The 25,560-nt window shown below is 39.4% G+C and overlaps 1 protein-coding gene across 3 annotated transcripts in view; it reads right to left on the bottom strand.

Annotated features, from left to right (window-relative positions):
• Positions 1–25,007, bottom strand: part of BTBD8 (BTB domain containing 8) — a 58,992-nt gene extending 33,985 nt beyond the window's left edge. For 2 of the 3 annotated variants that reach the window (XM_063298250.1, XM_063298251.1), the window contains exons 1-3: positions 24,660–25,005; positions 21,611–21,808; positions 5,230–5,516 (exon numbers count right to left, since the gene is read on the bottom strand). In XM_063298250.1, coding sequence (XP_063154320.1) covers positions 5,230–5,516; positions 21,611–21,808; positions 24,660–24,805 — 631 coding nt within the window. In that variant the 5' untranslated portion in view covers positions 24,806–25,005. Of the gene's footprint in view, positions 1–5,229; positions 5,517–21,610; positions 21,809–24,659 lie in introns of all 3 variants that reach the window. The other variant, XM_063298252.1, reaches the window with a different exon arrangement.
• Between the last annotated feature and the right edge of the window lie 553 nt (positions 25,008–25,560).

Below are 25,560 nucleotides of genomic sequence, written 5' to 3'. Positions count from 1 at the left end.
TCCTGGTTTCAGCCTGGTAAGTTTCCAATTCCTCCTCTGACTCAGAAAGAGTTTCGCTTTCTGAGTCAGAGACAGGCTTGACTCTGACAATAATAGAACAAGAAAATTTGAATATTAATGGGTATTGTATAATTTTGCTCATTACTGATGAAGTTTGTCAGATGGTTCTAATAAATTGATGGCCAACCAGAGATAAACTAGGTATTTTACATGACTGTTTTGTGAATCTTTTTTGTTTGCAGGTAGACCATATAATTATGGCTGGGGATTTTAGTTTAGATTGGGATCTGTCACTTGATCGCTACCAAGTTTCCAAAAAGTAATTTAATGTATAGAGTTGGCAAGTTCTTTATCGTATATTCAGGAATTAAATTTGGTTGATATATGAGTCAACTGAATTCATCTAAATAAGCACATACTTTAAAAAATTCCTCATGGCATATGTTCTAATTTAGACTATATTTTAATATCTTGAACTATAGTTAATCTGGTTGAGAATTACAATACCTAGTAAATATCAGTGGTGTTTGGTAAGAAATATCAAAGTGGTGCATGATGGTATTTTAACATTTCATTATTAGATGATTTTAATTCTAGATTAACAACAAGTTTGATTTTTTCATTAAATAGATGGTCAAGAGATATGAGGATCATCTGAGAGGCATTTAAAGCTTTTAAATAGGTCATGACCATACTATATATCATGAAGATGAAAATGAAAGGTCTGTATCATAGTAATTTAGAGAAGAATAGAATGGAAACTGAATAAGAAGTCATACTTTAGAGTTGTATGCTGCTTTTAAATCTGTTAACAGGCACTTGATCAATATAGTTTGAATATAGAATATTCATTAAAATGTATTAACCAGATATTTTGAGAACAGGGAGAAAAAAACCAGGCAAACTGTTGGCTTCTTGACTGACACAACTGAACAAACCATAATCTATAATAAGAGATTCTACAAGGATAATATTGAATGCAATACTATAATTGCATTCAAGTGTAACTGACTCTCAGTTACATGTCTATACTTGTCTTTTGAGTATAAATGTGGAGCTACCATTCAAGCACCTAGTTAGTTTTTTAAATGAAATACATCTTTGAAAGATTCTCATTTTCATTTGAACAATTTAGTCATATCTCCAACATTGCAAAAGATATTGATTCTATGAAAGTTGGAAAGACCACTAGGGTAATTGGATTTTTACAGAATGGTATAAAAGTCACAAAGATCTTGATTCCCATAATAAGTCTTTTGAAATGACTCCATTTATCATTCTATGAGGCTTATATAACTATGATTATGAAAATGGAAAAGGAAAAAGAAAGGACTCTTCAAACTGTGCAAGCTATTGACTGATACCTTTCTTATACTGTATGTAGTTGCAAAGATTCTGACTGCAACTTTGGCATGAATATTGCAGAATATGTTATCATCAATAATTAATCCTGCATAATTCACCTTTATGAAAGAATGCCAAGCTTCTGATAATATTAGAATACTGGTAGATACTATAACAACATATTCTGAGAAACCTAAAACAGCCATAGTGGCTTCCTCGGACACAGAAAAAACTTTTGATATAGCACAAACTAAATTTTAGAAACAAATTATGAAAAATAATGGATTTCCCCAAATTTTATTTCTTGGATTCCAATCCTTCCACAAGAAGTCATTACTAATGGGAGTAATTACTCCTCCCATTCGTTGACTTCTATATTGTATTGGAATGAAAATTATATTTATAATATACCATTATGGTATCCATTAGAAAACTATTATTTGGCATTTTTAAAATCTTGGAAAGAGCTTGGTTCTAACTACTGTAGGCACTCAGTTGCAATACCAGCACTGAAGGAGATCAGGTACCTGACCTTTGGGAAATAAATTAAAATTTGACCCTTGCTGTCATGAATAATTGACCTTTTGCATGAATCTTTATTTTAAAACGACGGGTAAAAAAATTGGGGAGGAAAATACGGACTGAAAATGGGATACTTACCCTTAATTAGATAATTATAAAAAGTATGTTCAAAGCTTTTGAAAGAATATAATCTGCCCAAAATAGCTAAATGTCAATATATATAGCTATGTGCAGCTAAAGCATTTACTACAGGTAGTCCTCAACCTATGACCATTCATTCAGTGACAATTTGAAGTTACAACGGTGCTGAACAAATCATGGTTACGACTGGTCCTGAGTTCTGGCACTCAGAACCCCCACGGTCACGTGATCACAATCTGGGCGCTTGGCAACTGGTCTGCACTTATGGCCAGGTGCAGTGCCCCACAATCACTTGATCACCATTTGCAACTTCTCTGCCAGCTTCCCCAGAAAGTCAATGGGAAAACTGGCAGGGAAGGTCGCAAGTCACTGGGGTAAGTCTCCTCCACCCATGCACCCTCTCCCAGCCCCTCTGTGCTTGCACCACATCGGCAACTCACGTACCTCCATGCATCCTTGGCCCTTGTGCACCCTTCCTGACCCTTACCAACAGAAATTCCAGTCCCAATTGCCATTGTATGTCGAGGACTACCTGTATGCTAATTGTTTGATCCAGTTGCACTGAATGCTTTGAAAACAACTATAAGTTTGAGTGTATTAGAGAAACAATTTTTGAGCCTAGGTCATCAATTCAGTTTAACCAAAAATATAGCGCACAAAAAAATTTTACAATGTAAAAAACTGATAAAAAGTAGTAATTGCTGTGAGAATGTTGAAAAAACATGTAAGACCACAAGTGTAGATGGGGTAATGGGAGAATTATTAAAATACTGATAGTTTGTGGAGTTGTTACATATTTGTGTGTAGACTGCTTGACAGTAGGAAGACCACTGTTATTGTTCCCTTGTACAAGGAGAAAGGTAGCAAAAGTAAAGACAAGAAGTGGTGGAAGAATAGTTTAAATGTGTCAGAGAAGGTGTTTGATAGAATTCTAACTGAAAGGGTATGAGAGGTAATAATGGGCAAAATTTGGTAGGTGTATTATGGCTTTATAAGGGGCCAGGAGGGTGGAGACCATATTTTTGCTCTTTTACAAGTTGCTGAGAAATGTGTGAAAGAAAATTTATTGCACATTTTTTGATTTAGAAAAAGTGTATGATAAATAGTCTTGAATTTATAGAGTTAGAAGTTGGTTGCTGAATTCAGTAACATAGAAAGCTTAGCAAATGTTTCAACCCAGAGCAGGGAGTAAGACAAGAATGTGTAATATTCACTTGATTGTTCAATGTATTTATAGATAAAATATATAAGGAATGCTTGGGGTGATGTTGGAATTTTGTTGGTTGGGGACATGAATATGCATGCCCTCAAGTATGGGAACAATGTCATGTGGTTAGATGAGAACTCAAATAATTTCCAGAAAACGTTAGATCTATGCAGGAGCATGGATCTGAAAATTACTGTACTTTTGTTGTGTTTAATAGGGAATATGTAATGAATTATTGTGAATTAGTAAACTAAATGGCAAAAAAACTAGAGCAAATAGATGGATTTGTGTTCCTTTGTGGAACATTTTCTAAAGAAAGGAAAATAGATGGAGAAATTTTAAAACATGCAAATGCTGGTAGAAAGGAACTGAGTAGCATGTGGCCTTTTGTAAGGAATGCTTGTTGAAGGAAGTGAAAATGGCTGTACATTCGAGTGTACTTTTGCCAACTTTGTTATACAAAAAGGAAAGCTGGATATTTCAGGAAAAACACAAAAGTTGAATGCAGTGGAAACAAGTTACTAAAGAAGTTTATAAAACAAATTTGTAAAGTAAGGCAAGAAGAAATATGGCCAAACCTGAATGGCTATGAATGAATATGGATGATATCCTGACAGAATTTGGCATTTACTGTAAAACTAGTTTTAACAATATTTCCCTTTTCTTTCTCTTATCTCTTACCTTTATTTTCTTTGGCTTAATATTTTTACTCCCTTTCTGTACTTTGCATAATATTGCTTATCCTGAAAGAGAACAGTATGATGGTGTCCTAACAGTCAGGAATCACGCTAAGACGAGGAGTAGGTCTCTAGTGTTTATTACTGCTACATAAGACAGAATCCTAACAAACTGAAGAAGCGTGGGAAAAACCCAGACAGATAAACCCCAAAAGTCAAGGCGGGTCTGTTCTGTCTCTCTTCGAATGGCTGCTTAATTCCTCAGTACTACGCATGCGTTTTCCCCCCTGGATAGGGGCCCCCTCCTGCTCGCCATCAGTGCTCATGACAGATGGGCATGTATGTATATTGTCTTCTTTCTGTCCCATAGGTTTTTTAGAATGCATGGGTGAATTTATACATCATGCTAAGTTATGATGCGCTTTGTTTGGTTTGGGCTTGGAGGAACGTGTAAATCCAGCCATTGAGTTTTTACTGAATAAAACATGGCTTAGCATAATCTGTGTACCCAGATCAAGGCTCTGCAAGAACCTTTTCACCTGAACATTGGAGATAAAACCACCAAAAAGTAATTTCTGCCACTCTTTTTTATGTCACTAACAGCATAAACTATGGGACGCGGTGGCGCTGCGGGTTAAACCGCTGAGCTGCCGAGCTTGCCAATTGGAAGGTTGGCAGTTCCAATCCTCATGATGGGGTGAGCTCCTGTTGCTAGATCCAGCTCCTGCCAACCTAGCAGTTCAAAAACATGCAAATGTGAGTAGATTAATAGGTACCGCTTCGGCAGACAGGTAACGGTGTTCCGTTTAGTCATGCCGGCCACATGACCATGGAGAAAGTGTCTATGGACAAACGCCGGCTCTTTGGCTTTGAAACAGAGATGAGCCCCCCTAGAGTCAGACACGACTGGACTTAATGTCAAGGGAAACCTTTACCTTTACCCTAACAGCATAAACTACAAGGGAAACTCAAAGAAAAGTTGAACCCATTTATTATTTTTCAATAAAAGATTGGACAAGCCATTTGTCCAGAATAGTATGACAATTCCTGCGCTGGGCAAGCGGCTAGAGTAGAAGACCTCCAAGGTTCCTTCCAACCCTATGATTCTAAGTACATACTGCAGCTTTTCTCTTACTTAATAGGCTAGTGTAAGGATTGTTGCGCACCCCACAGTCTAGTCTGACCAATGCAAGCCTCATTTACTCAAGAGCCAAGTTACAGCCAAGAATTATTCATCTTGTTTTTGCTTGTGGAATAGCTATAAATTTTGTTTGGGACAGTGAACAAACCCACACTGATGTCTTAGGTAACAATTCACACATTACATTTTAATCTCACCTGACATAGTTTCATCACCCTCAGCATCAGCAGCTTCTGTAGGAATGTCACTAGCAGCAACAGAGGAAGCAGCACAATCTGTTTCTACAGCTGTGTTGCAGGATAGCCAGTGATGGTCAGATGTCCTTTCATGGTTTCCCAGCCTCTGCTCTATACATATTTGATCGTTGTGTAGACTGTTGACTTTCAGACTTTCATTTTCCTTTGCTAATTCAGGCTTTGACACTTTTTTCTTTAGAATCTCTTGCTCTGCCTCTGTGATGCCTTGATCAGATGAATATGCAGCCCTAGGAACAGAGTGTGTCAGGCTCCAATCTTTTTCACCTTGTTTTGAAAATAACTTGCATTAATCATAGGGGGATGTGCTTCCTTTCCAATTACATGTATATAACAACTCACTGTACAGTACAATATTTAAGCATTGCATAATCCAAACTGTTTGACATAAGAATTTTAAGATGCATTTTTTTAAAGATAGGATGACCAAGATAAAAAAATCACTTGGAGTCATTCAGAATACAGAGTAGAAGTTCAGAACTACTATCTATAGTAACAACTATAGGAAAGACAAGAAATTGTGTATAAACTTCAATGTTGTTATAGTCATAAGGAAAAAAGCATATACATTTAAAACGTAACCAGCATTGCATAAAAGTCTACATTTTTGGAAGTCTTCCAACAATAACATAAACTCTTGCCTATTTTACAGGGTTTTTGTTGTTTTGTTTTTAGCAAACACAGGACTTAATGGGGTTTTAAATGTATTCATGCCGCTTAATGGTTACTTTTTCCCAAATCTGTTCTCAAATTATGTCCAGAAATTCTAAAATGTACACTGCACTCAGATGAAATATGTTCATTAAGTCAATTCATAAATATTCCCAAAAATATAAGGAAGTTTTTTGGGTTGAAATGCTTGCCTGGAAACTTCAGTGCGCTGTAATCATCTACATTAAAGATACTTTTGTAAAGGAAGAATTCCAAATCCTCACTGGATTGCTAAAATCTATACCTAATTCACAAAAATGTTTTATTGATATGTATGTTCTGTCAATATTCTGAGTTTTTTTTTCTTGAATGGGCAAGAAAGAGGATCTGCTTTTGAGAAATCTTACATTTTTTTAGTTGTGTTGTTCTTAAGAAACACATCCATTCCTTCCTCTTTCATTTTCTTTCTTTCTCTAATGTAACTTAAGTTTTACTTCCACAATGTGCTTCCCATTTGTGCTTGGGATTTTTCCTACCCCCCCTTTTTTTAGCTGAAAAAGAAAATGGGTGCATTTATTTGCTTTTTGCAGGCCCTGTTATTGGTTGAGAAAGATGGGAAAACAGTTGAAAAAGCAGGGACAGCTTTGAAAAAGCAGGCGTGCCCCTATCTTTTGCTTGACAAAAACAAAACAAAAAATCACAAACACTTAAAAAAGAAAAGCTACACTGATATAAAATAGGACTTTCTTGAAAATATTTATGAGATAAAGATCAAACCAAAACTTAGCACAGCATACACACAGGATTCACAAGATGATCAACACGCGATACAACAGTAATTTATTTTCATTTTTTCTTCATTTTCAAACTTTAGAGATCATTCAAACATGCCTCCGAATCAAAACTAGACACTTTCTAAACTTTTCTCCATGCGCTTGATAAGTTGTTTGTAGTTGTTATCTTAAAGGAGCTTTAAAGCACCACACTTTACCCAGTTAAACAAGAATAGATTCATGGCTAGTTGCTCTAGCTTTATCACTGGCCAAAATTCAACCTGAAAGATTGCATCCAAGAAACAGATTTCTGTATTTAATACACCATCCACTGTATTAAAAGAATGACAGCATCTATAAGTAGAAGAACTATATTAGAGTTCTCTGTCCTGGAGCAAAGGGGAAAATGAAATTTTTGAGATCATAAACTTCATATTAGAGGGACTGCTCCATGTATCTATTTGTTCTACACTGCAACAAGCATTGTATATGGATGATGAAGCTTGGTGATGGTGGAGCAATCTGTAAAGTACTTAATGCAAGTTGTGATGTCCATACAAGCAAACAAAGTGATCATTACTAACCATTTGGAAGCAAGTAGTGATAGGAAACTGAAGTATCCATTAGAAAAACATAATATGAAAGAGAGAAAAGGGCTTTGTTGTTTATTCGTTTAGTCGCTTCCGACTCTTCATGACTTCATGGACCAGCCCACACCAGAGCTTCCTGTCAGTCAACACCCCCAGCTCCCCCAGGGACGAGTCCGTCACCTCTAGAATATCATCCATCCACCTTGCCCTTGGTCGGCCCCTCTTCCTTTTGCCCTCCACTCTCCCCAGCATCAGCATCTTCTCCAGGGTGTCCTGTCTTCTCATTATGTGGCCAAAGTATTTCAGTTTTCCCTTTAATACCATTCCCTCAAGTGAGCAGTCTGGCTTTATTTCCTGGAGGATGGACTGGTTTGATCTTCTTGGAGTCCAAGGCACTCTCAGAATTTTCCTCCAACACCACAGTTCAAAAGCATCGATCTTCCTTCTCTCAGCCTTCCTTATGGTCCAACTCTTGCAGCCATATTTTACTACTGGGAGTACCACTGCTTTAACTATGCGGACCTTTGTTGTCAGTGTGATGTCTCTGCTCATAACTATTTTATTGAGATTTGGCATTGCTCTTCTCCCAAGGATTAAGCGTCTTCTGATTTCCTGACTGCAGTCAGCATCTGCAGTAATCTTTGCACCTAGAAATACAAAGTCTTTCACTGCTTCTACATTTTCTCCCTCTATTTGCCAGTTATCAATCAAGCTGGTTGCCATAATCTTGGTTTTTTTGAGGGTTAGCTTCAAGCCAGCTTTTGCACTTTCTTCTTTCATCTTCATCATAAGGCTCCTCAGTTCCTCTTCACTTTCAGCCATCAAAGTGGTATCATCTGCATATCTGAGATTGTTAATGTTTCTTCCAGCGATTTTAACTCCAGCCTTGGATTCCTCAAGCCCAGCATGTCGCATGATGTGTTCTGCGTACAAGTTGAATAGGTAGGGTGAGAGTATACAGCCCTGCCGCACTCCTTTCCCAATCTTAAACCAGTCCGTTGTTCTGTGGTCTGTTCTTACTGTTGCTACTTGGTCGTTATACAGATTCTTCAGGAGGCAGACAAGATGACTTGGTATCCCCATACCACTAAGAACCTGCCACAATTTGTTATGGTCCACACAGTCAAAGGCTTTAGAATAGTCAATAAAACAGAAATAGATGTTTTTCTGAAACTCCCTGGCTTTTTCCATTATCCAGCGGATATTGGCAATTTGGTCCCTAGTTCCTCTGCCTTTTCTAAACCCAGCTTGTACATCTGGCAATTCTCGCTCCATGAATTGCTGATGTCTACCTTGCAGGATCTTGAGCATTACCTTACTGGCATGTGAAATGAGTGCCACTGTTCGATAGTTTGAACATTCTTTAGTGTTCCCCTTTTTTGGTATGGGGATATAAGTTGATTTTTTCCAATCTGATGGCCATTCTTGTGTTTTCCAAATTTGCTGGCATATAGCATGCATTACCTTGACAGCATCATCTTGCAAGGTTTTAAACAGTTCAGTTGGGATACCGTCATCTCCTGCTGCCTTGTTATTAGCGATTCTTCTTAAGGCCCATTCAACCTCACTCTTCAGGGTGTCCGGCTCTAGCTCACTGTCCACACCGTCAAAGCTATCCCCGATATTCTTATCCTTCCTATACAGGTCTTCCGTATATTCTTGCCACCTTTTCTTGATCTCTTCTTCTTCTGTTAGGTCCTTGCCATCTTTGGTTTTGATCATACCCATTTTGGCCTGGAATTTACCTCCAATGTTTCTAATTTTCTGGAAGAGGTCTCTTGTCCTTCCTATTCTATTGTGTTCTTCCACTTCCGCGCATTGCTTGTTTAAAAATAATTCCTTATCTCTTCTGGCTAACCTCTGGAATTTTGCATTTAATTGGGCATATCTCCCCCTATCACTGTTGCCTTTTGCTTTCCTTCTTTCTTGGGCTACTTCTAGTGTCTCAGCAGACAGCCATTTTGCCTTCTTGGTTTTCTCTTTCTTTGCGATGTATTTTGTTGCCGCCTCTTGAACAATGTTGCGGACTTCTGTCCATAGTTCTTCTGGGACCCTATCTACTAAGTCCAGTCCCTTAAATCTATTCTTCACCTCCACTGCATATTCCTTAGGAATATTAGTGAGCTCATATCTAGCTGATCTTTGGGTCTTCCCTAATCTCTTTAGTCTGATCCTAAATTGTGCAAGAAGTAGTTCGTGATCTGAACTACAGTCAGCTCCAGGTCTTGTTTTTACTGACTGTATAGATGTCCACCACCTTTGGCTGCAAAGGATGTAGTCAATCTTGTTTCGGTGTTGTCCATCTGGGGAAGTCCATGTACAAAGCCGTCTCTTAGGTTGCTGGAAGAGAGTGTTTGTTATGCAGAGTGAGTTGTCTTGGCAAAATTCTATCAGCCTATGTCCTGCTTCGTTTTGTTCTCCCAGGCCATGCTTACCTGTAATTCCAGGTGTCATTAGACTGCCCACCTTAGCATTCCAGTCTCCTGTGATGAAAATAACATCTCTTTTAGGCGTGTTGTCCAGTAGGTGCTGCAGATCCTCATAGAACTGCTCTACTTCAGCTTCTTCAGCCTCTGTGGTTGGGGCGTATATTTGGATCACTGTGATGCTAGATGGCTTGCCCTGAATTCCAATTGAGATCATTCTATCGTTTTTTGGATTGTATCCGAGCACTGCTTTAGCCACTTGACTATAAATTATGAAGGCTACTCCATTTCTTCTGTGGTCCTCTTGTCCACAGTAGTAGATCTGGTGGTCATTTGATGTGAAGTGGCCCATTCCAGTCTATTTCAGTTCATTGATGCCCAGAATGTCTATCTTTAATCTTGACATCTCACCAATAACCACATCCAATTTGCCCTGGCTCATAGATCTTACATTCCAGGTTCCAATGGGGTGTTGATCCTTAGAACATCGGATTCGCCGTTCACCACCAGCACCGTCGGCCGCTAGCCGTCCTTTCGGCTTTGAGCTAGCTGCGTCATCACGTCTGGGGCTAGTTGAGCTCATCCTCTGTTCCTCCCCAGTAGCATTTTGACCATCTTCCGACCTGGGGGTCTCATCTTCCGATGGTATACCGACATATCTCTGGCTGTACTGATCCATTTAGTTTTCACGGCAAGAATACTGGGGTGGGTTGCCATTACCTTCCCCAGGGATCGCATTTAGTCTGACCCCTCTGTCATGACCTTCCCGTCTTGGGTGGCCCTTCACGGTTTAGCTCATGGCATCATTGAGGTGCTCAAGCTCCAGCACCACGACAAGGTAACGATCCTTTGCTGAGGGCTTTAACTGGTCTCAAAACAATCAAAATATATCATAATCAACATGCAGTGTTGATCCAGACATTACATATGTCATCTTCGTTCTCTTAGAGCAGCCCAATTCCTGAGTGAACTAACAAAAGCCTGCTGTTTTTAAAAAATTCAGTGCACACACAGTATAACTGGAGGCAGACCTGAAGTATTAATAAGAAAAGGCAACCAAACTATAGCATAAAAATCAGACATTTGTAAAATATAATAGCTCCTTTCCAATACAAGCCTATTGTTAATGACACATGGTATTACAAAGTCAGTCAGTTTCAATAATGTCACTCAAATCTGAAATCTCATGAAATCTCATGTGATTATTGGTGAGGAAGGGGCAGAATAAGGCATTTGTGGGCAGGAGGAAGTGGAATGTAAAAGTAACAGAGGCCTAGGTTAAGGAGTGGAGAATTATAGTTGATGGGTTTAACAGAACTTTTGACCCAAATATGGAAGTACTTACAGCGCAAAGACATTTTCTAAAGGTTGTGTTTTGCATTCTTCTCCCAACTAAAATTTCAGTGTTATTCTTTGTTGATTGACAGGGGAAGAATCTCTGTTTGTAATCTTCATCCAAGCATTCTGTGGAAATAAAATGCTAATTTTATTTCCACCAAAAGTCAACCTCTCCACCCAAAATGTTCATTTTGGGTGGAGAGATTGACTTTTGGTGGAAATAAAATTAGCATTTTATGCCCTAGCTTAAGCTCCCTGAATGCCTCCTGGTCCCAAGGTGCTGACAATTATCCACATTCATCTATCACACAAGTTCGCCTCAAATATGCTGCTCTCACACTGCACTATCTCTCAGTATGGTGCCCATAGGCCTAATACACTGATGGAAACCCTCCCATGATGTGCACTTCACTTAAAGCTCCACCTAATTTTATTATGTATTTTTTAAAGTTGATTTTTAAAATGTTAAATGGGAAGCTAAGAGGCTGCAAAAGAAAATGCCATAGCCTCAGGAATGAGGCAGTTTGGTTTAGTGGTTAAGGCAACAAGCTAGAAACCAGAAGACTGAGAGTTCTAGTCCCGCCTTAGGCATGAAAGCTGGCTGGGTGACCTTGGGCCAGTCCCTCCCTCTCAGCCCAACTCACCGCACAGGGTGGTGGTTGTGGGGAAAATAGGAGGAGGAAGGAGTGTTAGGTATGTCACCGCCTTGAGTTATTTTAAAAAAAATAAAATAAAGGTGGGATAGAAAATAAAATAAATTATCTTTATACCAGGACAGTCTAAGAAAAATCAATCAATAATTAGGGGTTGCAGTCCAGTGCTCATAAAGTGTGCTCACTTGTCCCTCAAAAGATAAGCTGAGATGTTAGAAAACATCATGAGATGATAGAAGAGAGCAAGCTCACCAATTTGGCTTTGTGTAAATGGACATTTTATAATGATTCCTAATCATCCCAATAGCCATTTTGTGAGAAAGTCATAAATGCTCTGAACCCATGGCCTAAAAAATCTGGAGATTTCCGAAGTATGTTCTGGTTTGATTAACCATGGCTAATTGAATAAACCAAAATTGCTTGGTTTCATACAGCATGCCATGCCAACGTATCAAGCCTCGCCATGATTTGGCTTAGCACAATATGCAGATCCAGTCACAAACATCTACCAGCCTAGCAGAGGTCAGATGACACAAAGACCTAAATGCTGCTGGTCTTTTGGTTAGGGCAACTTGTCAACAAGGATGGCCAGCAGACGTGATAAGAGGAGACTCCTTAACTCAATGCTCAAAGAAGGGCAGCCTTTATACTCTTCCTGGTAGGAAACACAGTGCTACAATGGTGGAGGCAAGGGGTGGCCAGAGACAACACTATGAATAAACAAAGTCATTTCTTTGAACAACTGGTGAAGATAAACAATTTCTAATAATTTGAGTTTATATAGACAGGAAGATCATTTTGAAAAAAACACTAGTATAAAAGAAACAAAATATTGAATGTTTTCTTAAAGACAACCTAACACTGGCAATCTCTTTTCACCAAAATGTGGATTTACATTTATTTTGGTGAACTGTTGGCAAATGAGAAAATATTAAATGGAATAAAGAAGCTGCTGTCAAAGGAACTGAAGAAAAATATCTTGAAAAAATAAACTTTAAATAGACATCTTTAAACAGAAGTCAGAGAAATTAGACAATAAACAAGGAAATAAATAAAAAATAAATCCAGGAACAGACATATGATTTCCAAATTTGCTTGCAATGCCATGGGAGGGGTGGGGGGGGGGAGTAAAAACAACAACAGGGACAGCAGTATTGAAGGAGCTAAAAAGGACACAACACATCTTTAAATTAAAAGCTTAAATTCCATGGGCATCCAAATATTCTTACGATGTCATTACTAAGCATTTAAATATACAAAGCATGGGCCTAGCAAATGGATTACATGTCTGTAACTCTTTAAAGCAGCTGATTCTTCATTCCAGATTGTTCAGCAGCTCTGGAGAGCAGCTGCACAATTGCGGACAGCTGGTTCAAAATGTTGCAGGTGGATATTATGTTTGTGCCTTCCAAATCCAAAGTACTCCACAGCTCTATTATACACTGTTCAGACAAGTGTTTGGAAATACAGTAGTGAAGTGAGCATGTTTCACCATGTTCCATCTGGATTGTGGCTTCCTATCCTGTGTACAGGTTTCACATATGGACAATGAGATGTTCTGGCATTTCCATTTTTCTAAGGACTTTCCACGGTTTGACATAGTCAACACAATCAAGGCCTTTTTATAATAAATGAAACACACATTAACTTCTTTTTGATATTCTTTAGCTTTCTCAGTTATCCAGTAATAATCTCTTGTTCCTTTGCTTTTTCTCAAACTAGGATGAACATCCAGCATCTCCTTTTCCATGTAGCATCTAATGTATGATAGATGATCCTAAGCATTATTTTGCTGGCATCTGAAATTAAGGATACTGAGCAATAGTTTGCACACTCTGTTAAGTCTCCATTCTTTGATAAACTTTCCTCTTCCTTCCACATTGTTTCTCAATGTTATAGCCTGCCCCAGTTCTTAGCAAACTTGGGTGGGGTACAAGATCAAACCAGACAAAAGGAAGAAGATATACAAAATTAAATCTCATTTTAAAAAGTCAACAGTAAATATCACGGGCACCCATCAAACTGAACAGACTAAATTAACTGCTAAACATATGCTGGATTATGATTGTTTTGATTACTTTAAGAAATGCCAGCAAGCTTGGGGGAAGATAATCCACAAAATGGGGGCTATCATAAAGAAGGCCTGTTGCTTGATCCATATCCCATGAACCTCATGAGGAAGAGGAACATTAGCAAGTAATATAGAATATAATTAAAAGTTATGTTCACATTTATATCATTGAGTTCTGCCCCTCTGCTAGCTTCCCAACAAGCTAATAACTCTGGGGGTTATTTTGATTTACCAAATGGGTTTTCCCAAGGAAACCTGGATTAGTGCTGTACTGTTCTCTATGATGCCTTGATGAGTGAATTCTTCCCTTATATTACATCTGATAGTTTCACTCTGAACAGGTCAATTTTTCAGCCTACGTCCTGAGTTAAAAGTTGAAACTCAGCAGCATATTTCTACATCAAATGCTTACCCCGCCAAAGGTGACTAATATTATGGTTGGCAGTTTCTTGTTCAACTGAATCTTCGAATTAACTCTCAGGCATGCCACAAAATTAACATAGTTGTCCAAATGCAGGCTGTTCTGAATCAGAAGGTAGAAGTTGCCCATTTTACAGCTCCCTCAGTCACTGGAGACATTTTAGGAAGAGAGCCATGACAATATATGGTAGTTAAAATTCAGAGACTGGTAGCACCTTTTGAGGCTAATAATTCTATTTAAAGCATAAGCTTTTGTGGAGGCATCTGATGCAGTTAGCTTCACCCATGAAAGCTTAAACCTTAAATAAAATTGTTAGTCTCAAAAGATGCTATCAAACTCTTTCTGAATCTCAGCTATTGGACTAATTTAAAATTCTAAGCAGGTTCTGTCTATGGGGAAGCCATCCAATTTTAAGGTACGTAGTTCCATTAAGCAAATAAAGTAGTACATTCGCCTGATTTCCTATCATATTTGTTAGGCAAGATTGCTAGTGCTCACTGATGAAGGACTGCAGCTACTCCAACAGGTACAGAATGCTGAAATTAGTCCACAGACCATCAGTGATGGTAGACTTTGCCCCATCTGTTGAGCCAGTTATTTTTCATCTGAACTAATTGGTCCATCTGGCCACCACTTGGTTCTGAAGCAGGAGCAAGGCATTAGCAATCTTTATCAAAAGTTAGTGGGCTCCTAGAAGTTTAATCACAGGTCTCTAGGCGAAGACTCACTTCCCGTACTGATAGGAGTAATTATGGGCAATCAAGCTGTCAAGATTCACAACTGAGCTCAGGATTAAATCATGACTATCTGGACACATGCGAGATTGATTAGTCTAGGCAAAAGATTCTCAGACATGACTTGTCTGGCTTATAAACTTTATTGCTGACAAGAATGAAGCCTCTAACCCAATTGATTATTCAAACAGTACAATGAAGTCATAACCTATATGTATATAACTGCTTCACAATTTAAACTCTAGGCTTTTTCCTCCAACTTTCAAGTCAATAGATACTTGGCCAGCCTCCTGCTGGCCTTTGGAGACAACTGGGAAATGTGCATAATAGATCTTTCTGGCTTTGAAAACATTGGTTCCTATTTTACCAGTCTCTGTAATGATATGTGGGAATGACCATGGGAGACAGACTTGCAAGTATCTGTTAATGTAACCTTACAATAAAGTAGAATTAGTTCATCTGGGTGTGCTTCCTATGTAGACTACCTCACAAGGCTGGCATTAGTCTTGCAAGTCTGAAAGTACATTTTCCCCCTGTTGTCTTTATAGCCTGAGAAACCAGGAAGGATCCCTTCTGAGACTTTTGCCACGCCCACATTCCTTCTGCAGGCTAAGCTGCCTCTTACCTGACCATTCCCCTGTCTGTGGTTCTTCCCCCTATCTCTCAAGGTCATTCCCACATAACATTACACTGCCCTTAATACAAGAGCTTATTGGGTTTACACAAGATATTAGGCCTTAAACTATGGTTTATAAACCATAATAGCCATGTTCACATATAGCCCAGGTTCAAGCTAAATAAAAAGCAAATAAACCACAACACAAAATATTTGCTGGGTCCACCCATCACATTATGTTGAGAGCTGCAAGTCTAAGTATGACAAAAGTGAAACAGGCTAACTTTACAAATTTGCAGAAAGAGTAACTAGTTGAGAACATCATTTCTATACTGGGAAAAAGCCATTTATTTCCAAAAGTTGCAATATAACAATTTTTCTTAATTTTTTTATGGTTCTGAAGGTAGCATGAAGCACTAAAAATGACCCAAGTAATCAGTCTCTTTGGGATACACACGTATCTGTGTGAACATTATTTTAAAAGCATTTTGTGTCTAAATTAATAATTATGTACGTTTGGTTAATACAATAAAATAAATGTGATCAAATGCTGAACCTAATGAACACATAACAACAGATGGGAATATCTGTACAGACATATATACATACATACCCATCATGCTATTCCTTTTCAGAGCAGGCAACATTACGCAAAGTACAAAGAGTGAGTAGTGAGAAGCAATTAAGGACAGGAAATAAGAGGAAAAAAGGAACTGTAAGCAAATCTAGTTTATACCATATCTTTTTATCCTTGCAAACCATCTTGCTTGTACCACATCTATATATCATACTTGCCTATCTACCTGCATACACCAGCGTTAAAACTTTTCACCTCTCCCTTTTTGTGCATCTCATCAACTCTATCCAACCACAATTTTCTCAATCTCCAACTTCCTCTTAACCCATTTACTCTTCCTTTATATATTTGTTTTGCATTTTGACCCTTGTTCATTCTATGTGATCAAACCACCTCAATGAACTTTTTTTTGTACTGGTCACCCACTGTGGTATTCAGGTGACCTTCATAATTAATCAATCCATCCATTTATTCTTCACCTTATCACTTCTTGGTTTAATACATACATTTTAAAGTAACCTTTCCCACTGATTTAAACTTCTTCTGACATACCCAACTTCCTTTATATAACGAAGTTGGCAGATATAGGCTCTTAAACACTGCCATTGTTACTTCTTTCGATGAATATTCATTCTTTTTAACAGAGCATGTAATACCCACTTTCTACCAACATTTGCAAGTCTTAAAATTTCTCCATTTTCCATCTTTAATAAATATTACATCAAGGTACACAAATTCATCTACTTCCTCTTTTTATCATTTATGTAAAACTTGCAATCATTCACTCCATATTTATTTATTTATAAGTTTTATAAACTGCCTCACTTCAAAGACTCTATGTAATATACAAAATAAAGAAATACAACACATTGTGATAATAATAAAACAGAATACAATAAAAGTAATGTATCCACATTTGGTGCAGCTGTTTAATTTTCCAAGGCCCTCCAGAAAACCCAGGTCTTAACCTTAATTTCTGGAAGACAGTAGGGTTCCAATCTTGCCTAAGGGGTAAGCTATTTCAAAGGAAGGGAATTGCTAGCATGATTACCTGACCCATTGTACCTCCTGATAGGAAGGGACCTTCAGCCAGTGTTTTCTACACAGCTGGGTCAGAGGGGCACAATTTACATAAGATAGGTGATCTCTAAGATACCCAGGCCTTGAGCTATATAAGGCTTTATAGATTTTAACCTTGAATTGCAGTTGGAAACAAGTCAGTAACCAATGCAGCCCCTGTAGCAACAGTGTTATATGACAATATCATGACTGTCCAGGAAACATGTGGGCAGCTGCATTTTGCACCAGCTGAAGTCTCCTTGTGGTTTCAAGGGCAGGCCCATGTACAGTGAGCTGCAGTAATCCAAACATCAGGTCACAAGGATGTGAGTGACCATGTTCAGTGCATCTTATTCTAGGTAAGACTGCAACTGGTGTACCTGAAAGAGCTAGGCAAGGACTCTCCTGGTGACAGCCTCTATTTCAGCAGGAGCCATGAGTCCAGGACCCACAGATTGTGAGTCTACTCTTTCAGGGGGGTATAACCCAATCAAAAACCAAAAAATCAGTCAGCTTTTGAATCACAGCCACTCTGTCTTGCTTGGATTAAGTCTGAGTCTATTTCTTCCCATACCTCCAGGCATCAGGCCAGGACTTACGCTGGACTGGGGTGAAGATAGATAACTGGGTATCAACAACGCATTAGTGATACCTCACCCCATATTGATGGATACTCTCTAGCAGCTTGATGTAGATGTTATATAGGATAAAGGGAATAACTGAGCCCTAGGGCACCCCATATAGGTAGTCCTCATTTAGTGACTGTCTTGTACAGCGACCATTTGCAGTTATGATGATGATTAAAAAGTAACTTTGCGACCAATCCTTACGTTTACAACCTTCGCAGGTCTGTAAAGCAAAGGAAAACTGAAGTAAGATCATAAGCACAGCTGTGGTTTTACTTAGTGACTGCTTTGCTTAATGATCAAGTTGCCAGTCCCAATTGTGGTTGCTAAAAAAGGACCACCTGTACTGGAGTGCCTGAAGGCTTGCCCTCTTTCCCCTGCAACCACCAACTGGACCCACTGGCTCAGGAAGTAGCAGAAACCCTAAAAAACAGTGTCTCCCTTCCAAGTGGCTCAGAAGAATGCTATGGTTGACAGTATCAAGAGCAGCCATTCTCCTGCCAAATACCAAACAATTCTGACAGTTAATGTATTAATTTTCAGATCCATAATCCTTGTTGCAACATATCTCAATTCATGTAGCTATTTAGCTAACAACACAACATCATCTGCATAAAAAATAATGTCTCTGCGTGGCACTTCCCAAATTTTGCTTCTTGAAGGGGTACAAGAAGTAAGAATCACAATTCTGTTAAACATCCCAAGCATGCTTTAAAAATGGTGGCTCTTGCACTCACTCTTGTTGCCTTTCTCTTTCTAGAGGAGAGCTACAATAAGACTTCCAATTGTCAGGCATGGATACAATCTTCACATAATGTTAAACACACTACAAGTAGTCCTTGGTTAACAACAGTAATTGGGACTGGGAATGCCATTGCTAAGTGACACAGTTGTAAAATGCAACATCACGTGGCCATGTGACCTACAACAGCTGTTCTGGCAGTCCCGGTTGCCGTTGTTAGATGAATCCTGAGCAGTCATCAGGCACGATATTGCACTGTCACCATGTGTGACCTCCTGCTGGCTTCCCCACTGACTGTGTTTGCTAGATGCTGGCAGTGAAGGTCGCAAATGGCGATCACCTGACCACGGGATGCTGCAATGTTGTAATTGCGAGCCAGATGCCAAGCACCCGAATCACAGTCTGTCCTGTTCAGACCATGCACCAAACCAGTCCTCAATAAAATTCTTTATTAAGAACTATTTACAATCAATAAGTCCTTCGAATAAGGAGACTGGAATAATCAAGATTAAGTGATATAGCAAGGCCACTCTAGGTATTCACTGGAAAGAAGGCTGGAACCAACTGAAACATGAGCATTGATTCCATTCTGAGATCTCCTGTCTCCAATCAGGAACAACATGACACCGGACGGTTGGCTCAAGGGATCTGGAGGCCAGGTTACGATCAACAAACAGGAATACACTGAATTTCGGGCACAAAATTCGAACTCAGAACCAGGCTGGACTCAGCTGGAATCATCGGACTAGACTGGATCTCTGCAGAAGACAAACTGGAGCAAGGCTTGGAACTTGGCACTGGGCTGGACTCAGCTGGAAGCCCCAGACTGGACTGGATTCACTGGACGGGAGACCTGAAACAAGGCTTGGAACTCTGAATTTGGCTTGACTCGGCTGGAAGCCCCAGGCTAGGCAGGATTCGCTGGGCAGGAGACTGGGAACAAGGCTTGGAACTCGGAATACTGCTTGACTTGGCTGGAAGCCTCAGACTAGGCCGGATTCGCTGGGGGGGTGACTGGGAACAAGGCTTGGAACTTGGAATACCGCTTGACTCGGCTGGAGGTACCATGTGTGCCACAAACTCAGATCCTGAGAAGGTGAGCAACAATCCCCGAATTCTGCAGGTTTGTTCAGCACTATCGTAACTTTGAATGTTTGTTGAACAAGTAGTTGCTGAACAAGGAATACCTGTATATAACATCTTTCTCATTCTTTGCAGCAACTGTTCTCTTCTATATGTAGTTTTTCTTATCCACAGCTTTCTCCAGTTCATTATTCTACCAAGCTTTCTTTTCTATACTTCCAATTAGCTTAGCTCCCTACATTTTGTGGCACTCTAACATTCTTTTCACTCCATTTGAAACAGCTTCCATATCATCTTTCTGTATACCAAGATGCAAGATTCTATACTATTTTGTAGGTTGATTCACTATTTAAGTGAACTATTATCATCAATATTAACTATTAATGTAAAACTTAATTGATGAATTATATATGCCTACTTTCCATTCATTCTGTTGGGAGAGTAAACTGTCTTCTACTATTATTTCATACGGGGCCTGTACTGTCTCCTCTGGCAAAAATTCTACTTTCACTCTCATCGCTTTATGCCTATCTTTTTCCTCACATCAGTTATTTCGCCTGAGTCATTCTGGACACGATCAGATGATTGTCTGTACCACATTTGGAACCTCTCTTCACCCTTCACTCCTTCAAATTTTTCCATGCAGACAATTACCCAAAGACAATATTCTCACTGGTTCTATGTCTCCAGATGTCCCAATCACTTTTCTTTTCATTTCCACCCATCCATTCAGGTCACCAAAAAGTATAACTTTTCCCCCCAGATCCCATTCATTCAGAATGTTGTACTTATCCCTGGTTCTTTCATTCTCGCCATTCACTGGAATGTAACATGCATTTACCAGCAATATATGAATTCCTACTTTTATACATATCTACAACAATCTAGGTACTAATAATTCATACTTTCTGACATACATTTCAGCCTTTTCATTCATAATTCAACCTTCACTTATATGCATGTATTCAACTCCACCTCATAGGAGCAGACCATTTCTATTACATCATTTCACTTAGCTTCAAAATATTAAACATAAATTTATGACTTTTACTTCATTTCTTGGTTCATGTTCTTCATCATTTACTCCTCTCACATTCCAAATTATAATTTTTTCTGCACCATGATTATAAACAGATGGGCCTATAAATATTAATCTGTACTGCCTGTCATGACTTCATCAATTATGGATTTTATATAATATTTTTAGTAAGAGAAGGAAAGGTAGACTAGGTTAACAGACTTAGTCATACCAGTGCCAAATGCAGAATTCTCTGCTAATGGTAAGAACAGTGTTAGTCAGTTTTGGAACGTTTGGGCAAGTACGACATAAGACATTTAAAGACCTACTCTACCCAGCTATGCTAAGATCAACAATCTAGACACCACTCTGTAAGACAACCTTTTACCCAAATCTACCAACAAGGAGATGCACTGGAATATGTATGACAGGATATATTTTCAAATTTAAATTTGAGAGAGATGGGCAGTGACGAACTTTGGTAGATAGATAAATCTATCTATCTATTATTTATTATTCACATTTCTATTACTGCCCATCTCCCCCCAAAAGGGGACTCTGGGTGGTTTACAATAAAATTCTCCTTAAAACCTCAACATCATAAAATCACCAAATCAACACCTACAATACTAAAATAATAAATATAAATATGGAATCCAAGTGGGAAATTTCCATTCGGTAGGGAGAACTCTACGTCCCCCAGGAAGAGTTATAAATGTTAATATTTGGAAAATAGTGCTCCAGGAAACTGTAAGATAGGGAAAAACAAACAAAAATATGTGTCTTAATATACAACCCAAGAGTTAAACCTATCTTTGCAGTAGAAAAAGAAATCTGAATAGCATAAATGGGTGACTTATAATAGATTTCTTAACTCTCAAAACAACAATCACAACCTCAGTTTGAAAATGCATTTTAAAATACAAAATAATAAGTAGAAACTTACTGCAGGAAAGTTTTAAATTCTGAAGGTTCCAAATATTCCAGATCAAAAGCTTTATAGTTGTAACAAGCATTTAAATGTCTTCCAACAACATGCAGAAAGAAGTTTGGAACTCTTGCTAAAAGTACTGCCTTGTGAGCTTTGAACAGCATATTGCCAACACAGAAAGTGATGTCGGTTTGGATTTCTTCTTCAAGAAGTCTGCAATAGAATAGAAACAACTTCCAACAGAAGAGAGTATCTGTAGCTCAGGGTTGAACCATGGAGGCCCTGGTGCTCTCTCAGCTTGGCTGTTTGCTTGCAGATGTTTCATTACCCAACTAGGTAACACCATCAGTGCTAGTGGGTGTGGAGTTTGTTCCCTGTTTATATACAGTAGCTTGCCCTGCCAGTGTTGGTGGGGGTGTGGTTTTCTCCTTGGTAGTGCCTTGATTAGGGTATTGTTTTCTGCTTGTTTATTTGGGTGTTAATCCCTGCTTATCTGGATGTCAGTTGCTGGAGAAGATGTGTTCTGGTCTTTTTGTTTCCTTGTTAGCTTCTTTAGTGTCTCTTTTGAACGGTGTATAAATGTAATCAAGGCACTACCAAGGAGAAAACCACACCCCCACCAACACTAGTGTGTTGGTTGCATCCAGAAGCCAACTAGCAACCAGGGCAGCTCTTACAGTGGTGGCATTACTCAGGCAAAGCAGAAGGTACTCTTAACTACTCAAAGTGGTCTTCTAGGGCAGCCCCAGTAGAATGAGTTGCCATCAACTGATGAAGAGGTGATCAAGGCATGAATGGCTATGAGTAGAGCCTCCTGATCTAGGAATGGTTATGGCTTTAAGAAACCTCCATAGCAAGAAAAACAAATTCTAGAGGATTTAGCTGAATGTGCTTGCATGGTAAGGTGAAAGTCTAGAAAACAAAGAGAAAAAAATTGGGTTTGGAGGGGATTTCATGACTATTGGTTTGTGGCAGGAATTCTAATGTATATTTTCAAATGTTTCCCCTTTTCTAGTTCTGCCACAAGTAGATCATGTAGCTTTACCTTTAGGCTGGTCGCACTTTGCTGAAGCAATGAATGTATTAAAACTAGTAGCAGCTTTATCCATGCTAAAAACCTGTTTCTTCATTCTTACTGGGGCAGCAAAGAGCCTTAAATCAATCTTGTCTTCCTCTCCCCAAGCAAAATACCTCCTCATGCCCTTTTGATATCCCCCTCCATTTTTCTATCTTTCTTGGGGAATCTCTTTACCTGCTAAGGAAAGGTGATATTAGGGCAAACTTTGTTGTTATATTGTATGCATTTGCCTTTTTACAAGTAAATTAATATGCAAATTTGCCTTTTAAAAAAGCACTTAAAGGGCATAAAAAAGAAACAAAAATAATTTCTCCATTTCTTAATTATTACAATGGCCTTTATAGGTGTCCCAAAGCATGGCCAACTCAAGCTAGTTGCAGGGTTTGATATTTTGTGCCACTGAGACTCTCTGCTAGTTTCCGGGGTGTGTGTATGTGTGTGCGCTCAGTTCAGCGTAAATCGTTTAGCTGAAGAGTGCCACCCTCATCTTCTTGGTGACTTTCAGGTAAGTTATTTTATTTAGATTCTTTCTCTTAAAGAAATTAAATGGGAAGTGGGCAGGCCACAAAGCCAAGCCCTAATGCAGACATTTTCCTGCCCTTTCACCTCTCCCCTGTAGATAACCCAGAAGCATTCTGAGAAAGTGAAAATGATGGAGCAAAAAGTCAGAGTTAGGGATAAGTGACAGAAAGGCTGGTGGGGAAGAACTATACTAGTCTGCTTTTTGGTGAAGTAATATTTTGTGACTGGCCATGCTCCTGATGTGAGAATTCCCACATTATCTAAAAATTCCAAATAAGTACAGAATCTTTGGACACATGCCCTCAATGTTCTGAAACTGTTAGAGAATACCAGCTTCTGTGTGAACCAAGCTATGTGCTCTGATGATGACCCAGATACCTTTTCATATAGATTGGTGAACCCAAGTCTTCTTCCATACTGGTACCCATCAGATGCCAAATCTTATATAGAACACTCTACTAGTCTTTTTCTCATCAGGTCTTTAACATGGTCAACATTTGTCAAATCTTGGGGACCATTGTGAAATTTTACTCATGTGCCATTCTACTTCTACATGCTTCACTTCTTAAGGCTGTAAGGTGCAAGCGTATGGCTCAGTGTATCTCCAAATGTCAGTTGCTGGGAAACACACACAGGAAGGTACTATTGCCACTGTCTTGTGCTTTGGGGGTTCCCCTGGGTGTCTTGTTGTTTTCAGAGGCAGCACTATTGAGGAATTATCTCCCTTTTGAGGGAAGGGGCCCCTGATGCTTTAGCAACAGTTGGTTGCCAAACACAGAGGTAAACCATTTGCTTTTCTGTATGGTGGCCGCAGATCCCCATACCTGAACCCAATATGTTTTCAACTAGCATTTTTTTCCTCACTTAATCTTCAAAATATCACATTTTCTTGCCCAGGAGGGACAAGAGAGGAGAAAGCAAACTTCCTCAACCAACCCTCCTGTGATACAAGCTATTTCTATAACAAAAGATAATCCCAAAGCAACAGCAATATTATATATCAGAACTGCCTTAGGACTTGTTCTAGATAGATAATGGAAACAGCATATTGCTTTTATTTTTGCTTTTTAATTTGCATAACAGGATCATCTTTGGGACTTGGCAAGAAGTCAGAAGGAGTCTGATAGCATCTTTTCGAATATATTTTACTCAGAAAAGGTGCTACCAGACGACTCCTCATTTTTTGCCACCACAGACTAACGCGGCTCTCCTCCAACGTCTTCCGTACTTGGGTCCGCGGAAAGGTGGCTATAAATATTAAGAAAACCACAGGCAGATATCGTGTTTACTGACTGCACGTGCATATGCATTTCACTCGCTGGACGTTCAACCCCGCGACTCCAAGCAAATCCACATTTCCATTTCGCCTCAGCAGTGACAAACCTACGTGGGTTTCACAGACCTCCTTTCGTGAAGGTGTAACCGGCAAACCAGCTTGCGTCCCAGCGACATTCTGGCTTTTACCTTTCCATATCGCGCCTCAGTTGCTCAGCCACCAACTCCTTCAGCCTCCGCCTCTCCGAGGAACCCCTCTCGTCGCCTTTTCTTCCATTTTCTTCCCAGGGCCCTCCAGAGCCCTTGGAGACCGAATCCCTCCCACAACGCGCCATGGCATGAATTAAGAACCAGCTGGCGGTGGTACAGCATAAGATCTCTCGGCTTAGAGATAGGATGAGTCACGCCCGTGGCGGGAGTTACTCATAAGCAGACGGTCCCAACGCCAACGAACACCGGCCTTCGAAGGACGCCGGAATCACGTTTCCTCTAACGCTTCCCTTTGTCTCCCTGTCCTACACCCGGTCAGCCTCGTTTTCACGGCACTCCCGCTTTGCTCAAGCGCGGAACGGCTTGGAACGAGCAGCAGTTTCATCTACGCCGGAAACCCGTTCTATCCGAGTGGAGCCGAAGACCATCTCACTTCTTTATTCTCATTGGGCAAAGTAAAGAGTCTTAGACCAATCGCGGCGTGTCCTTAAAAGGAATGGCTAAATCCCCGCCTCCGTGTTGTTTACTATCCTTTGGAACACATGGCGGAGGCCGATTCTCTTCTGTGGAATTGCTGGAACAACTGACCGGACTACCTGATCTAGGTAGTAAGAGTTGAAATCCAGATCTTGATGAAGTGGAACAGAATGGATCTGTATAAAACGGAGCTGGACGGGGAAAGAAAATGAGTACGGAAAAGCATGACGTGAGAGCATATGTAGCTGTATGAAGTGTTTGTGTGTGTGTACACACAGATATTGTAAATAATCCATTGGTAGAGGTAATACCAGATGAACGTGACTATGGAATAGAAGTTACCCAGTATGAGAATCCATGGCTACATTATGATAAGCTTACATAATGTAGCAGTCACGTTCAA

The sequence above is a fragment of the Candoia aspera genome, chromosome 3 (assembly GCF_035149785.1).
Source record: "Candoia aspera isolate rCanAsp1 chromosome 3, rCanAsp1.hap2, whole genome shotgun sequence".
NCBI lineage: Eukaryota > Metazoa > Chordata > Lepidosauria > Squamata > Boidae > Candoia > Candoia aspera.
Note: the sequence above shows the minus strand (reverse complement) of the source record. Positions and strands in the feature narration are given on the sequence as shown.